A 16,156-nucleotide genomic window follows, 5' to 3' on the forward strand; every position below is an offset into this window, starting at 1 on the left:
TTTCTGTTGTCATAAGATATCTTTTTTTTTTTTTTTTTTGAGATGGAGGGTTGCTCTGTCACCAGATTGGAGTGCAGTGGCGTGATCTCGGCTCACTGCAACCTCCGCTTCCTGGGTTCAAGCAATTCTCCTGCCTCAGCCTTCCAAGTAGCTGGGACTACAGGCACGTGCCACCACACCCAGCTAATTTTTGTATTTTTAGTGTAGACGGGGTTTCACTATGTTGGCCCAGATGGTCTCGATCTCTTGACCTCATGATCCGCCTGCCTCGGCCTCCCAAAATGCTGGGAGTACAGGCATGAGCCACCGTGCCTGGCTGGTATCTTTTTTTTTTTTTTGGTAATGCTCTGTGGCCCAGGCTGGAGTGCAGTGGTGCCATCTCAGCTCACTGCAACCTCCGCCTCCTGGGTTCAAGCGATTGCCTCAGCTTCTGGAGTAGCTGGGACTACAGGCACACCCCACCATGCCTGGCTAATTTTTTATATTTTCGTAGAGGTGGGGTTTCACCATGTTGCCGAGACTGGTCTTGAACTCCTGAGCTCAGGCAGTCCACCTGCCTTGGCCTCCCAAAGTGCTGGGATTACAGGCGTGAGCCACCGCGCCCGGCTGTCTTAAGATATCTTTAGTAAAGTGTCCTTTCACTATGGGAGGTTCACTGCCTCATGTCTTCAGTCTTCCTGCTGTTAACTTTGGTTGCTGTCTGTACGTTCTTCACCATTTTGCATTTGTCTCATTTCTGAGATCTCTAGTAGAAAATGTAGGTAAGTGCTGCAAAGTGGAGTTGGCACTGATAGAACTTTCTGGGACAAGGTCTGCTTCAGCCTTTGGTATGCTAATGAATTTGGGAAAAGCCACATTTTTCTGCTGTTGTAGCACTCATCTCCTTGCTTACCTGTATTTTAAATGAATGGCTTATAAATAGAACATAAAACCGTAAATGTTAGGGCTGGAAGTGACTTTGGAGATACTCTTCCGATTTCCTTTTTCTAGATAAGGAAGCTGAATCCCAAAGTCACATGACTTGCATCTGGTTAGTAAGTAGCATAATTGTTAATAAGATTCCCTGACTTTGAGAACAGTCTTCTTTTCACCATCTCATTTTGCTTCAGATTTATTTGGTTCAACCAAATTCCAGGTACACTGCCTTGCAAGTTTGGCTTATAGAAGGGTAGGCATTGTGACAGTGACAGCTCCATCTGCTATCACAAAATCACAGCAAGTGCCATGTGTGATCATGGCATTTAAGAAGGCAGGCATGAAAGCATACAGTAGTCCCTCTCATCCATGGTTTTGCTTTCCAGTTTCAGTTACCTATGATCAACCTCTGAAATAATAATGACTCTAAAGCAGAAGAGTACTGTGCCTAATTTATAAATTAAGCTTTGTCATAGGTATGTATGTATTGGAAAAAACATAGTGTACATAGGGTTAGGTTCTATCTGTGATGTCAGGCATCCACTGGGGTTCTTGGAACATATCCCCCAAGGATAAGGAGGGACTACTTATTTTTATTTCTCTACTCTTCTCCCCAAGTCAGATTAACTGATAACTGTCCAGATCTTAAGAACAATGTGACTTTAGGCAAGTGACTTAGTCTGACATTGCCTTGTTTTTCTCATCTGAGGAATGGAGATAATGCTACTCATTTCATTGGGTTGTTATAAGGATTAAACTATGCTGGTGAATATTAAATGCTTAGTATTATGTGTTCGTTAAATTTGTTAAAATAAGTAGAATGATATACCACTAAGTAGTATTTTCTAAACATCTGTTTCCCAAACCTGTAGTCTTAATTAAGTAGCTTCTTGACAGCTCAGACATAAATTCTCAGGTTATCTAGTGCCCAACTGCCAACTGAGTGGTTATAGTTGTTCAACACAAGCTTCGAAAAGTGATGATTAAGATTGGACACTAGGAAAGAAGCAGAAAATACTTCCAGGTCCATAAAGTAATTATTGCACAAAATTCATGCATCAAAGTTAAGCACGTTATTGGCAGAAAAGTTCCAGCATTTTCCTCCTTCATGGCCTATGTTTTTTTTTTTTTTTTTGAGACACACTCTCATTCTGTTGTCTAGGCTGGAGTACAGTGGCACAATCTTGGCTTAAAGTCATATTGTTCTTAAGATCTCAACCTCCACCTCCCAGGCTCAAGCAATCCTCCCACCTCAGCCTCCCTAGTAGCTGGGTCTACAGGTGCATATAACCATGCATGGCTAATTTTTGTATTTGTAGAGAGAAGGTTTTGCCGTGTCACTCAGGCTAGTCTTGAACTCCTGGGCCGCAGCAACCTGCCTGTCTCAGCCTGCCAAAGTGTTGGAATTACAAGCTCGAGCCAGTGTGCCCGGCCCTAATAACTCTTACTTTGTTCAACAAATATTTATTGAATATCTTGCTATACTCAAGATATTTTGGAGTAAAAACTCAAGGACTTGATTAGCTAATTTTTGGTTTTTGCATGTTAGCAGTAGCAACTGAATTACAGGAAAGTTGTTAGCATTGGCCAAGGTAAAGAAAAGAGAGTATACCGCGCAGTATACTGCAGCCCCCTACATTATTTTGTTATGAAGTGGTGCTGTAGTTGATGTTCATAATCATAAAGTTTTACCTCCACTAGGGAGGGCCCTTGAGTGTTATCTAATTTAGTTTTCTTGTTTTGCAATTGATAAAATGACCCTGAAACATTGAGAACACATTAAATCATGTTCTATAGGTTGTTTATGGGAAGTTAGCCAAGTGTGTATTGCCTTTTAGAAAGCTTTCTATGCAAGCTAGTTATAAAGTTTGGTACCTAAAAATTTTAGCTACTATTTCCTGCCTCTTCATTATGTAAAACACTTAATGATATGAAATAAATGAGCATTATCTCACATAGATCTCTCCTCAGAGATTAAAGCCTATCACAATAAATATAATTACAATGAAAATATTTAAGAAAAATATAATCATGATTTAGCCATGTGGCCTTGGGACTCTACTACCTGTTCTATAAAATGGTAATGATAATTGTCCCTCCCTATATCATGACTAGTTTTTAAAAAATTTTGGTAAAATACACAAAACACAATGTATCATCTTAATCATTTTTAAGTGTGCAATTCAGTAGTGTTAAGTACATTCACATTGTGTAACCATCACCACTGTCCACTTACAGAAATTTTTTCTCTTTTCAAACTGAAATTCCATACCCATTAAGCAAATTAATATATTCTGTCTTTCTGAATTTGACTACTTTAGGTGCCTCATAAAGTGAAATACAGTGTTGTGGATGTGTGTGTGTGTGTGTGTGTGTGTGTGAGAGAGAGAGAGAGAGAGAGAGAGAGACTTCTGGCTCATTTCACTTAGCAAAATGTCTTCATTTCTTTTGAGTGTATATTCAGAAGTTGAATTGCTGGATCATATGATAATTCTATTTTTAGGTTTTGAGGAACTGCTATACCATTTTTCATAACAGCTATACCATTTTATCGTCCTGCCAGCAATATACAAGAGTTCCTATTTCTCTGCATTCTTTCCAGTGCTTACTTTTTTTTTTTTTTTATCTTAATAGTAGCCATCCTACTGGATGTTAGGTGGTATCTCCTTGTGGGTTTGATTTGCATTTCCCTAGTGATTAGTGAGTTGAACATCTTTTCATGAGTTTATTGGCCATTTATCTTTTATCATGGCTTAGTTTTGATATAATGACTAGATTTTCACATATAATCACATATGTGAAAGTCCTGAGAATTATGTCTTATATAAGTGAAAGTAGTGATTATGGTTGTGTTAACTTTTTTTTCTGAAATTAATAAAACTCCACTGAACAGTTAAAAGAGGCAGAATTCGAGTTCTGTAGAGGAAATTATTTGTACAGTTGGAATTCATTGTGCTCAAGATTTAAGACAATTTTGGAATACATGTGTATGTGGTAGCATAAGGCCATAGCAAACAATACTCATGACATTGAGATAAGAAACCAAAAAGAGAACAAAATTGATTACATAAAAGGAAAAACTTCTGTATGACAAAATATTTTATAAGCCTTATTAAAAGACAGACTTGGAAATGCTATTTAGCAGTGAATTTTAATAGTTACTGTCAGAATAATTTAAATGCTGAAAGTTTTATTTTTGAGTTCATCTACTTTGTGAAAATGTACATCTAGGTGAACACATTTAAAAATTTTCATATGTATTTGTAACTTTTTTAGCATAAGGAAATATGTAAAAAATTACATTAGTTTCAAAAATATCTTTTTTAGATGGGAGAATATATCTTTGTTGGGACAAAATAATGCATCTCTTCAAGAATTATGGCCATAAGGAACATATTCTTAAAGTAGATTGTTACCAATGGTAAAAAATATTTACACTTCAGTAAATATTTTGCCCATTTTAGGGTACAAATGCAATGTGTTGATATTAGAAGTTTATGCAGTGTCATTATAAATGATTAGCCTAACTTCAAATGTTTTATTTTGTTCAGTCAGGTCAATTCAGTGAAGATATGATACCCACAGTGGGCTTCAACATGAGGAAGGTAACTAAAGGTAACGTCACAATAAAGGTAAGTTATTTCTTGCCATATGCAATTTAAATTGTTAGCATAGACCCCTAGAAATATTTCTGTTTAATTTCTGTGTTTTTACTGAAAATTTGCAGGTTTTTAGTAATGAATGTGCATGTTTCACAAAAATAGGTTTTTTTGTTGTTTTGGTGTTTTTTTTTTTTTTTTTTTGGAAACAGTTTTGCTCTTTCACCCAGGCTGGAGTGCAGTGGCGCAATCTCCACTCACTGCAACCTCTGCCTTCCCGGGTTCAAGTGATTCTCCTGCCTCAGCCTCCAGAATAGCTAAGATTATAGGCTTGTGCCACCACGCCCAGCTAATTTTTTGTACTTGTAGTAGAGACAGGGTTTCACCATGTCGGTTAGGCTCGTCTCAACTCCTAACCTCAAATGGTCTGCCTGCTACGGCCTCCCCAAAGTGCTGGGATTACAGGCGTGAGCCACCACGCCTGGCCAAGAATAGATTTTTAATCTATTTCGTTTTTCAAAAGTCAAATCTGTGACCTGAGCCTTAATGTCCATTTTGCCCAATTATTGTGGTTCACAGAAGCTGTTCGCTTTCTCTGTGGCTCATCTAATGAAGTTCCAGATTTAGTCTTGTTCATGTTTCTTTATGCTTGTTACCAGTTCTTTTGTTAAATTGGAAGCCTCTTGAAGATAAATACCATGACTTGAGACTTTGATGTAGCCCAGTGTCTAGTGTGATGCCCTACGGAGTAGACACAATAATAAAATGATCATGGGTGGTGGCTTTCATTTGGATAAAATAATTTTATTTTATTTTTTTGAGATGGAGTTTCACTCTTGTTGCCTAGGCTGGAGTGCAATGGTGTGATCTCAGCTCTCTGCAACCTCTGACTCCCAGGTTCAAGTGGTTCTCCTGCCTCAGCCTCCCGAGTGTATTACAGGCACCTGCCACCACACCTGGCTAATTTTTTGTATTTTTAGTAGAGATGAGGTTTCACAATGTTGGCCAGACTGGTCTCGAACTCCTGACCCCAAGTGATCCACCCGCCTTGGCCTCCCAAAGTGCTGGGATTACAGGTGTGAGCCACCACACCCGACCAAAATAATTTTATACAAGAAAAACACCTATGTGGAAATGTTGGCTACTTATTTACAGGATAATTTTAAAAGGTTAGGCGTTAATATAGAACAAATCAGACAATTAAGCCTTAATAGATTCTGAATTGTTGTTTTCTGTCTTGGCATTCAAATCTGGATGGTGCATGGTCCTGTAGCTTTTAAATTGCTATCATGAAGACATATATTTTCAATAATAGAAGTATATTAGTTAACAGGCAAACTATTGCACATAAACTAAGTCTTTGCTCAAGCAAAATTTTAGATGTATTGTAAATGTATTAAATATGGACTTCAAGTTTAGAAGTGGCCCCAAGAATTCCCATATTAAGAGCTTGAGGTCAAGTTTTTCAGGAGCACTTTGCCTCTAACATTGTAGAAATAAATACATCTTCCTGATCTTTCTCTTTTTCTGTTACTTCCTCTTTCAATCATTTATTTAAAATATCTTTCTTAAGAATTGCCTTATTTTGATTTAAAGATCTGGGACATAGGAGGACAACCCCGATTTCGAAGCATGTGGGAGCGGTATTGCAGAGGAGTCAATGCTATTGTGTAAGTGGTTTTTTTTGTTTGTTTGTTTCCTTTTAAATCAATTTAGGCATCAAAGAAGAAAGTTTATTTTAGTATTTCCGGAGGCTCAATTTTTATCTCAGGCAACGAAAATCTTTCTTAGCTAATATCCTAGTGTAATTCTATTAACATGGGATTTAAAAAAATATTAATCATAGAATAAGATCTTTATGTTTTTTGTTTATGGAGCTAAGAGCTAAGGGGTATACATGTTTTACTATCGTGTATTTGTCTCTAAAAACAGTCTAGTTAAAAAGTATTAAAGGGTGCTGAGCCTTTCCTTAGGACATAGTTTATTTTGGTTAACAATTTCAATAATGTAAATCTTACGAAAATTAAAAATCAATAATACTAGTTGTCATCATCAAGGCATATGGAGAACGTATGTTGAGATCACTTCATTTTTTTAAGTTACATGATAGATGCTGCAGATCGTGAAAAGATAGAAGCTTCCCGAAATGAGCTACATAATCTTCTAGATAAACCACAGTTACAAGGAATTCCAGTAAGTATGGAATACTTGTTATTTTACATTGTAATTATATAATTATATTAATTATGGTAATTATGCAGTGATATTATGTTTGAAATCAGTAACATGTCTTCATTTTTAAAAAATCTGGAAGACTTGCTTACCATGTATTTTCCATATACTGGGCATTGTGCTAAATATGAATCTCATAACCAGATATCTACTAAACTATTATGCAGCAGGAGCAGTGCTTAGGCCCAGGGATATAGTGATGAACAGAAATCAGTAGAAACATACTCCTTGCCGCCATGGACCTTATGGTTTAGTGGGAAAGGTAGATACTCTGAAAACACTTGAATAATGCAGCTTTAAGTGCTAGGAAGAAAGGTGCAAGGGGATATGAGAGTTGTAATTTAGAGAGGAGATGTGATGTAGTTTGAGGGAAGAAGGAGGGATTCACGAGGAAGTAATGCTTGAGCTGAGATCTGAGGGATACATACGAATGTGAGGTATATGACAGTTGGAGGGGAAGAGAGTTCCAGGCAAAGGCCTTTGGGTGGGAGGAAGTGGGAAACTGAGAAGAGGCCAGTCTCTAGAATATATTTAGGAATTTGCGTTTGGATTAGGAATGCTCAACCAGTAAGTATATAATACATATCCAAAAAATTTCCAAAATTCGGAACACTTCTGGTCCCAGGTATTTTGGATAAGGGATAGTAAACCTGTAGTAAGAATAGCAGAATGCCACCGGGCGCAGTGGCTCACGCCTGTAATCCCAGCACTTTGGGAGGCCGAGACAGGCGGATCACCAGGTCAGGAGATCGAGACCGTCCTGGCTAACATGGTGAAACCCCATCTCTACTACAAAAAATTAGCTGGGCGTGGTGGCGGGGGCCTGTAGTTCCAGCTACGGCAGGAGAATGGCATGAACCCGGAAGGCGGAGCTTGCAGTGAGCCCAGTGGCTGCTGCACTCCAGCCTGGGCAACAGAGCGAGACTGTCTCAAAAAAAAAAAGAATAGCAGAAAAAAAAGAATAGCAGAATGCATAGCATAGACTCAGAATATTTTAAATAGAAGTTGGCAGCCACATACTGAATTAAGGGCACCTACATTGTAGGAGTTAAGTGAATACCAGTGTGAGCAGTGAAACGAATGAGATAGGCCACCAGTTACACAAATATGCCTTAATATTGTGGAATGTGTTAACATCTTAATTTTGTGTCTTCACATATCAAGATGATAGACTTCTGTGACTTTTTCTTACATAAAAGTGTGCTCTTAATATCTTTTCTTTTTAAAGGTGCTAGTGCTTGGAAACAAGAGAGATCTTCCTAATGCCTTGGATGAGAAACAGCTAATTGAAAAAATGTATGTCTTGAATATGCTATTTTAATAATTTGCTTCTAAATTACCATATTTTGCCCACTTGTTATGTTATTCCTAATGATCATAGCCATCTTTTTTAGGTAGATAAACTTGGCCTGTCAGAGAAGTGAATCCTAACATTTAGGATTGCTACAATGATTTCTTCAGTATAGTAATAAAACTAATGAGTAAAATTAAACAAAGCGATAAGTATGACAGCTGTTCTAAGCACAAACTTACCCTCTTAATTCTTCTTATAGGAATCTGTCTGCTATTCAGGATAGAGAAATTTGCTGCTATTCAATTTCTTGCAAAGAAAAGGATAATATAGGTAAGAAATGACTGGTAATTTTGGAAGAAATGCGTATCATTGAAAGGAATGTCTATGCTTCTTACAGCTTATTATCTCGATTTCTCATTAAGTGACTTCCTTTACAGAATACTGTTGCTTTTGCCTGAGAAAAAAGAATAGACATACCTTTTGACAACATATAGTGAATCTTCACTTAACATCATTGATGGCTTCTTGGAAATTGCAATTTTATCTCTCTCTCTCTCATATAAATATATATATAAAAATATATAATATATGTAATATTACATATATTACATTTTATCTCATATAAATATATAAAATATATATGTAATATATATTGCATATATTACATATACAAATATATAATAATATATACTACACATATAGTGCATATTATATTGCATATTACATATATAATATGTATAATTATTACATATAATACATATATATCATATTACATAATATATATCATGTATTACATATAATATATGTAATATATATTGTATTACAAAATATATAACAAATATATATAAGATAAATATATATATATTTTATATATATATATATATGTTTTTTTTTTTTGAGACAGTCTCACTCGTTCACCCAGGCTGGAGTGCAGTGGCGCAATCTCGGCTTACTGCAACCTTTGCCTCCTGGGTTAAAGCGATTCTTGTGCCTCAGCCTCTTGAGTAGCTGGGACTGTAGACGTGCACCACCACACTCGGCTAATTTTTGTATTTTCAGTAGCAACAGGGTTTCACCATGTTGCCCAGGCTGGTCTTGAACTCCTGACCTCAAATAATCCAACTGCCTCGGCCCCCCAAAGTGTTGGGATTACAGGTGTGAGCCCGGCCTATATGTTATCAAACTCTTGAACAGCAAAAAATTTTTTAAAAAGAGGAAATTGCACTTTTAAGTGAAATGACATACAGTAGGCCCTCATTTTGTTCAGTGTTACGTTAATGAGAAAAAAATAGTTTTGTTATACACCATTTCACTTAAAGTGGCAGTTTCCAAGAACCTATCAATGATGTTAAGTGAGGACTTAATGTATAACATCCTGAATCTTCTTTGTACTATTTAAAGAAGTAAATGCAATAAAGTAATGAGGCTAAGATTATGTGATACCAATTTATTGTATTAATTTTTGCAGAGCTAGTATCCAGCTGTGCTTTATAACAAATGGCATTTTTGAAATAAGACTTTACAAAAATTAGTCTGTAGGCACTAAACAATTTTTCAGTTATTGAGCCAGTATATTACTGAATATGTTAGCACTCTATTGGAATTATAAGCCCAAAATACCCTTCATTTACTCAATGCCCATATTTCTTAGAACTGCCATAACAAAGTACCACAAACAAGGTGGCTTAGAACAGCAGAAACTTGTCATTCAAAATTCTAGAGGCTAGAAGTCCAAAATCAGGTTGTCAGCAGGGTCGTGTTCTCTCTGAAGACTAGAAAATCCCTCCTTGCCTCTCTCTAGCTTGCGGTGGTTGCCAGCAATCCTTGGCATTCCTTCACTTGTAAATATACCACTCCAGCCTCTCCCTCACATTCATGCTTCTCCCTGTAGTTGTCTCTGTGTCAGTGTATTATCTTTTCCTAAGGACGCAAGTCACTGGATTAGGGCCCACCTTAATCCAGTATGACCTTATCTTAACTAATAACTTGCAGAGACCCTATTTCCAGTAAAAGTCACGTTCTGAGGTTCTGGATGGGCATGACTTTTTAGGGGGACATTAAACATTCTAGCACAGTATCGTTACAGAATAAGTATGTATGGCTTAACTTTAGTTTCTTAACTTAACTTGGTGTGAGATGATTTGATAAATGAATGTTTTGGAACAAAATGTAATAAGTAGTACCAGAATAGTATATTTACAAAGTTTACGCTGATATTTTTTCTTTAGCTTTTGTATTCCAGTCTATCCTTCCCAAACTCACCTTCCACCCTGCCTGCAAACATGGCTTTATTTTTTTTTTTTAAGACGGAGTCTCACTCTGTCGCCGTGTTTGGAGTGCAGTGGCAAGATCTTAGCTCACAGCAACCTCCACTTCCCGGGTTCAAGTGATTCTTGTGCCTCAGCCTCCTGAGTAGCTGGGATTACAGTTGCCCACTACCACGCCTGGCTAATTTTTGTATTTTTAGTAGAGACAGGGTTTCACCATGTTGGCCATGCTGGTCTTGAACTCCTGACCTCAGGTGATGCACCTTCCTTGGCCTCCCAAAGTGCTTGGATTACAGGCATGAGCCACCATGCCTAGTCACAAACATGCTTTATTCAGTTCAAAGTGTGGATAGTTGTTCTGGCTAATTTTGGGCTTCCTTTAAAGACCATCCAGGGCGGTCTCAGCCTTAGTAACAGCTGATAGACACAAATTTTCCTTTATAAATGGATAGAATAATTCACTTGTTACATTGGGAGCATTTATTTGAGAACAGACTCGTCAAGCACTTGTGGTTACTTAGACTTTATTTAAAAATTTTTTTCTCTATGTGGCGGGGAAAACTGTTTTAAAATTTAAGATATGCCCCATGAGAGCATTTATTTCTACATCAGTGGTTCTCAATGGGGAGCTTTTCCCCCAGGAGACTTTTGACAATGTCTGGAGACATTTTTGATTGTCATAACTAGGAGGGTGATGCTGGCATTTAGTGGGTAGATACCAGAAATGTAGCTAAACATACTATAGACTCCACAGCAAAGAATTATCCAGCATAAAATGTCAGTTATGGCAAGGTTGAGAAATCCTGTTCTACACTAACTGTAATTTTTAGTCCATTGTGCTATTTTGTAAATCCATTAGTCCCTATATGTTTTCTGTTTTTCCATTGTTATAAACTAGTTGGATACTTTCCTGAAAAAAAAAAAATCTCTTGGGCTCATATATGGAAGTACAGTAGAGCTGTGAGGACCTCTTTCGCTATTTGAGGCTGATCTTTATAGTTTGCTAAATAGCTCAGTAATTTTAGAACTCCTGGCTCACTTAAAATGTTATCAAGCCCAAGGAAACTGATCCAGTCTAATAAGATCCAGTCTAATAAGATTTGAAATAAGTATTTTGTAAATCAGTTGTTAATTTTTGTATTTTGGTAGAGTGGGTTTCACCATTTGGCCAGGTGGTCAAATGTGACCTCAGGTGATCCACCCACCTCGGCCTTCCAAAGTGCTGGGATTACAGGCGTGAGCCACCGTGCCCGGCCATGAATTTCTTAAATATTTAAATTTGGTTATTTCACTTCAGATTTACCTTTCTCCCATTCAGTTCAAATGAGTGTGGCTTTGCTCTTATTGTGCACTGTTATCCCCATTTTAAGGTACAGAGGTGCTTCTTCAGTAGTTGGGTTAAATCATTGTTTCCACAATGGTGAACAGCCTACGTTTGTTATAGCTCAGCCCTGTGTTGTTTCGTTAATGCATGTTAGCTGGGAAACTGGTAGTGAATTTACCCTCATCTTTCAGGCTTGGAGAATAGAGTGGTGCTTCTGATAGACTCTCATGTACCCTTTTGAAGAAGTGAGGACAAGAATTACCCAGCCCCAGATGTCAAAAGGGCATGGTGTGAACCCTGCACTAGCCTTGGCAGTTGGAGCCTCCTCTCCCATCCTTCTGCTTTAGTCACGTTGTATCATTCACGGTCCATCCAGAGCTCCACAGTGTTTCATGCCTTTTAAAATTCTTTTGCTGTTTTCTTTTTTTTTTAACCTGGAGTTTTGTGGGGTGGCTTCCAAGCCCCAATAATTACTGCATCTTTTCTGTTTATTATACTTAAAAGCTCCTTGAGGGCAGACAGGGGTTCTTCCTTTTTTTTTTTTTTGCCTTCCTGGCTATTTGCGTGCAACACCTGATCGATCGTATGGGCAACACATGAAAGATGGCACCAGCCGTCCTATACACAACTTAATTTTTAAATCAGAAAACCCTTCAGTCTCTGATAATTCCTCATATTCTCTTTAAGTTCAGGTAATGGAGTATGGTAATACAGATGCAGAAAAGCAGAAGAGGTCAGGCATAGTATGTGCCTTGAATTAGCTGCATTTTAAATATTGTCTCTGTTTGATGTTCAGTTTTTTAACTTTAATGTCTTCGCTTTTCCCCTCTATCTTTAGATATCACACTTCAGTGGCTTATTCAGCATTCAAAATCTAGAAGAAGCTGAAGCATCTCCTGAAGTCTTCCAGTCCTTCTTGGCTATAATCCTAGAATTATTGTCCGTTCCTCTGAAGTAATTCCCAGAATACGGTCCTTCCTAAACCCAAGAAATTGCCTTTTTCAGAGTTTGTTTCTCATGTGCACTGCTGAAGATGAGTATCCCTAATCCTTCATAAAGAATCAGCTAGAGTTGTCATGATAAAGTCAGCACACACAAAAAGGCTTCTTACACATACCTGTCTTAAACCATGTGTAGAGCTTTTTGAAAAAAAAACAAAAACAAAAAAACCCATATACTTTTGACCATCTTAAATCAAGAAAATTGCATATATCCATTCTGGTCTTTCTGGGCCAGATTTTTATATTGGTTTTCAGTAAATGTCTATCTATAATATTTCATTATAGAGTCCAGTAGCTTAATACTGACACTGACTTGATACAGCATGAAGTTTCTAGTGCCACACACAGTATTTAGAAAACTTTTAAACGTGAATGACTCGTGGGATATATGTAAACATAATGTTTATTTTATCTCACAAATGCATGTGAAATGTATAATTACATCTTAGGAATCCAAAATGGTCTGCAGAGAGTGAGCGGAGGCACCAGATCAATGTTGGTTCTTTACACTGGTGAGATTCTACCTGATGAATATTAAAGATATTCTGCTTTCTGAGAACTCTTTATCACCAGATGGCAGTTGGGATATGGGAGGAACTAAAGCATCCTGTTTTGTATCTGTCCAGATCATTATTTCTATCTCTTGTTTTTTTCTTCCTGGTTCAGGATACTTTTTTAAGGGGTTGAGAATTGAAGATTTTCCAAAAGCTTTCATGAATTTAGAGCATTCCACCCAATATAATAAAACCTGTTAAGAATGTCAGTCTTTGTTCAAACTTCTGTTTGTTCTATCTCCAGTCATTAAATCAGTGCTGCTGCATGACACTCTAACTCCTGACTTTTTATATCCAGTCATGAAGTTGACTTTCAGCACAAAAGATACTTACAAACAAATAAAAATTTTTATTTTTCTCTCTTATTGATGTAAGGTTTGGCACTCTTTTGACTGGTGCCATTAGACATCTTGATTATTGTGACAACTCTAGACCTGCCTGCTTTATCTAATGTAATCATGCTTGACGTCTACAGGTTGTTTAATAATCAGTCACACAGAGAACTGAGGAACCGATGCTGTTTGTTTGCTTCTATGATACAGAGATGTCTAAAAACTTCAAATGGACATGTTTTGTAGTTTAGCGACTTCCGTATACATAAAGGGACATATTAATACTGGTTCATTTGTAAATTATTATTCATATAGACCACTGTAGTAGATAAAACTCTATGGTACACCTGCTTATGTGTTGCCTCACACTGTGTGTGATTTTGTTTCTTTTGTTAAGCAGCACTTATGCAGACTGCATTTCCAAATGTGTTGAGCACCCAGCGTGTAGTCAACAGTAAGTTCTTTTAATGAATACCAGTTTTAATTTATAGACTGCCATGGCCTTAAAAATATTCTGTACAATATACTGCACTGTGTTGCACAGACACTACTTGCTTTTCTCCATTCATGTTTTTATGAGTAGAATCTGGGCTTTTAAATTTCTCTTCTTATTCTTTGAAGCATGTTGCATACTTCCGTGGTGGGATGGATGGTTCTGTAAATGAAGGGATATTTAAACTTGGTACTGTTGTTTGACACCATTAATGGTCAGTGTGAACCATTACAAAGAATGTGGCAACTTGCTTGTGCCTAAAAGGAGGAATTGGAACTAGAATGTGTGACTGTGGGGATTGCATAGGTTTGTTAATTGATCTATAGCTAAACCTTAATGTGTTTGTGTGTCTATACATTGCTTTCAGCATTTCAAGACATCCAGACGCTATTACCAACTTTTTCCTGTGCATTAACCTCTGCATGTGAAAACTTTTAACAGTTACTGAACTATGTAAATATGTGAATTTTTTTATTTAGGTGGATGCATTTTTTGTCTGTTTACTGCTCTTCTCAGCTTTATTCAATAAACTTGCATTTTAAGGGTTGTATTGGCAATTTTAACTTAAAATGTGCATCATGATGGAAGGTGCAGACTTTTTTGGAAGGGGATAGAAAGTTTCCAAGAGGAGGGTCTATAGACCATTTGTCAGAAATCAGCTCAGCCCTCAAAGAATTGGGTCTGTGGGCTAGTTAAAATAGAAATAAACTTTTAAAATATCCACAGAATTGATATTGTGTTTTTTTGGGGGCGGGGGAAATGCTACTACTTGTCAACAGTCACAATACACCAAATTTAGGACTTTAAGTGGCAAGCGCTAGTAAAACATTTTATGATCCAGTTTTTAAAAATCAAACCAAGACCCTGCTAAGCAAATGAAGGTGCAAGACATGCCTATTTACTGACTTCAGTTCAGAATGAAAATATTTTAAGTACCAAACATGCTGGTTTTCCCACAAAGGCACATTTTTAGCATAAAGCTTTTTGCTAGTTTGGTATCATCTGCCCATAAAATAAGTCAATACTTATCAAAGCTATTGGAGAAATAATTTTGTATATTTTTATTTGTTTAGAAAAGTTCAATTGGCATTTTCTCCATATCCATACTATAATTCTGTATAGCCAACCCTTAGTGGCCAATTGGATGTATGATTTAGCATTTATTTCCCTAGAACATCACGTTTATGTATTTTTTTTTTTTTCTCACTGCGTTAGTGGAGCCATGTAGTCAAGCATCAAGTTTCATCCACTTCTTACCATTCTCCTACCAAAGGAGGAGTGTGTGAGAGTTGGGGATGAGGATGGGGGAACATTGAGGATACACATTTAGCTTAATTCTAAATGTGTATCTGCTTTTAAAAACTTATAAACTTGTAAAGTTGGTCTTTGATTCTGTCGAGTAAATTGGGTGTTTTGAGGAACGAATTGCTTTGTCTATTTGCTTCATGTAGGATTGAGTTACACTGATATCCTCTTTTGGTAATTCCAGCTGCTCCAAGGGTCTGGTGGGTTCAGAACTGGAATGGAAGCTTAAACATAATGTAGTGGGCATCATGCTGTAACATCCAGTGGGCCAAATGCTTTACTCTAAAAATGTGCCACAGTGGGGAAAGCACAATATTTGATGTTTAAAATGTTTCTGTTATGTTACAAAGTTTTAAGGTTATGCCCTCAACTGTGTGCATAGCAGTGAAGAGGCTTGAAGACAGTAAAGCCTTACAGACTTCCCTTAAGTTTGCTGCTCTGTAAGTATGCAGCCTGCTGCAGGTGTTTCCTGTTGGTTAGTAAATAACCTCCACACATTTGCTGTTTAAAATTCAGCTATTAATAAAATGTGTACTTTTGTCATTGCTCCTCTTGGGTGTTCTTAGGGAAACCAAAGCAGGTCATTGTCATGCTAGACGGACTGCAATGGGACATTTTTTAAAAATCTAAGCCACAGCAGTAGTCATTTATTATTCCATTCTATTAACCAGCCCTCTCTTCAGTAAGATAATTCTATTTTGAAATCCCAAGGCATCTGGCATTTAGGAAATGCAGATTTCCCAATAGGAATCAGGAGGGGGAAAAGGTACTTTAGCTTCATTTTACTGGGGCTTACAGTAGGGATGTAGAAAAAGAGTTGTTATCTTACGATGCTAATAT

At 37.1% G+C, this 16,156-nt stretch overlaps 1 protein-coding gene across 1 annotated transcript in view; it reads left to right on the top strand.

Moving 5' to 3' along the window:
- ARL8B (ADP ribosylation factor like GTPase 8B) overlaps nucleotides 1–15,625 on the top strand; it is a 60,539-nt gene extending 44,914 nt beyond the window's left edge. The window contains 6 exon segments of the mRNA XM_032149555.2: nucleotides 4,467–4,547; nucleotides 6,111–6,184; nucleotides 6,614–6,707; nucleotides 7,975–8,042; nucleotides 8,300–8,370; nucleotides 12,470–15,625. Of these exon segments, the coding sequence (XP_032005446.1) occupies nucleotides 4,467–4,547; nucleotides 6,111–6,184; nucleotides 6,614–6,707; nucleotides 7,975–8,042; nucleotides 8,300–8,370; nucleotides 12,470–12,519 (438 nt within the window). The 3' untranslated portion in view covers nucleotides 12,520–15,625.
- The last annotated feature ends 531 nt before the right edge of the window (nucleotides 15,626–16,156 follow it).

This window comes from Hylobates moloch, unplaced genomic scaffold (genome assembly GCF_009828535.3).
Source record: "Hylobates moloch isolate HMO894 unplaced genomic scaffold, HMol_V3 SCAFFOLD_4, whole genome shotgun sequence".
NCBI lineage: Eukaryota > Metazoa > Chordata > Mammalia > Primates > Hylobatidae > Hylobates > Hylobates moloch.